We start from the raw sequence: 1138 nt of genomic DNA on the forward strand, positions 1-1138 counted from the left end.
GGGACCCAGGGAACATAAAAACACCGGGCGTTCAGAGCCAGAGGAATTAATTATATACACAGGCCAAGCAAGAGAACCCAGGGGAACGCATTATGTACACTGATCGGACATTAGGGCCCCATGGGGAATCCGGGGAACGTGCAGCCTCGCCAATTGTGTCTCGCCAATTTCCGGGGAGCGTGCAGCCTCGCCAATTGTGTCTCTCCCCGCCCCCAACTTGGTAGACGGTGGGAGGGTGGGTAAAGAGGAAGGGCAGACACTCGATCACCCTCCCCTCCGTTCCTCTGACCCCCTATCCTGTTCCTGACCCCACCCACCCGCCCACCCACCCCGCAGATCAGCAGCATTTCTTGACACCAGGCTTTTTCTTCGGCTTGTTAATCTTCACCACCTCGTTCTGTTGCTGGTGCAGTCGAGCCAGGTTGTCCTTCTTGCACTTCAGGACCATGTAGGTGACGGCGTTAAACATCTGGGTACCGGGGACGAGCGAGCCAGCAAGGGATGGGAGGAAGAGGTGGGGGGAGAGAGAGAGAAGGGAGGGAGAGAACCATGAAGGGTTGGGGTGAGAGGGAGAGACAGAGAGAAGGAGAGAGAGAAAACACACATTAATTGTTAAGGAATCACCTCGAACAAATTGCGCTCTCCCCTACTCGTGTAGCCACTGACTCGAGCGACGCGAGGAGGAGATGGTTTCCAATCCCAGAGAGGGTTTGTATCATGCCCGACGGACCTGACTGCATTTTTCCGGAGGGGTAACTGAGGTAGCGGACGGAGCTGGAGAACATTTGCGGATGTCATTTCTACATGCGTGAACTTCCAGAAGGCTTTCGAGGAAGTTCCACACGAAAGGCTTCGCCAGATTCACAGCTCGCAGAACTGCAGGCAAATGAGTGACCTGGTTAGGAAATAGGATGGGCGGTGAGACCACAGACGGAATGGTAGAGCAAGCAGGCGCGCTATTATCCATTGATGGGATGTGGGCGTCACTGGCAAGGCCCAGCATTTTATTACCCACCCCCCTCGAGAAGGTGGTGGGTGAGCCGCCTTCTTGAGCCGCTGCAGTCCCCGTGTGGTGTAGGTACACCCACGGCGCTGTTAGGGAGGGAGTTCCAGGATTTTGTCCCCTGTGTGGTGTAGG

The 1138-nt window shown here is 55.8% G+C and overlaps 1 protein-coding gene across 1 annotated transcript in view; it reads right to left on the bottom strand.

Moving 5' to 3' along the window:
* Nucleotides 1–332: 332 nt before the first annotated feature.
* The window catches only part of LOC144677743 (ras-related protein Rab-35-like), a gene marked incomplete at its 5' end in the record, with an annotated part of 7828 nt that continues 7022 nt past the window's right edge, over nucleotides 333–1138 (bottom strand). The window contains one exon of the mRNA XM_078537771.1: nucleotides 333–469. Within this exon, the coding sequence (XP_078393897.1) occupies nucleotides 338–469 (132 nt within the window). The remainder of the gene's footprint in view (nucleotides 470–1138) is intronic.

The sequence above is a fragment of the Cetorhinus maximus genome, unplaced genomic scaffold (assembly GCF_964194155.1).
Source record: "Cetorhinus maximus unplaced genomic scaffold, sCetMax3.hap1.1 HAP1_SCAFFOLD_2961, whole genome shotgun sequence".
Classification (NCBI taxonomy): Eukaryota; Metazoa; Chordata; class Chondrichthyes; order Lamniformes; family Cetorhinidae; genus Cetorhinus; species Cetorhinus maximus.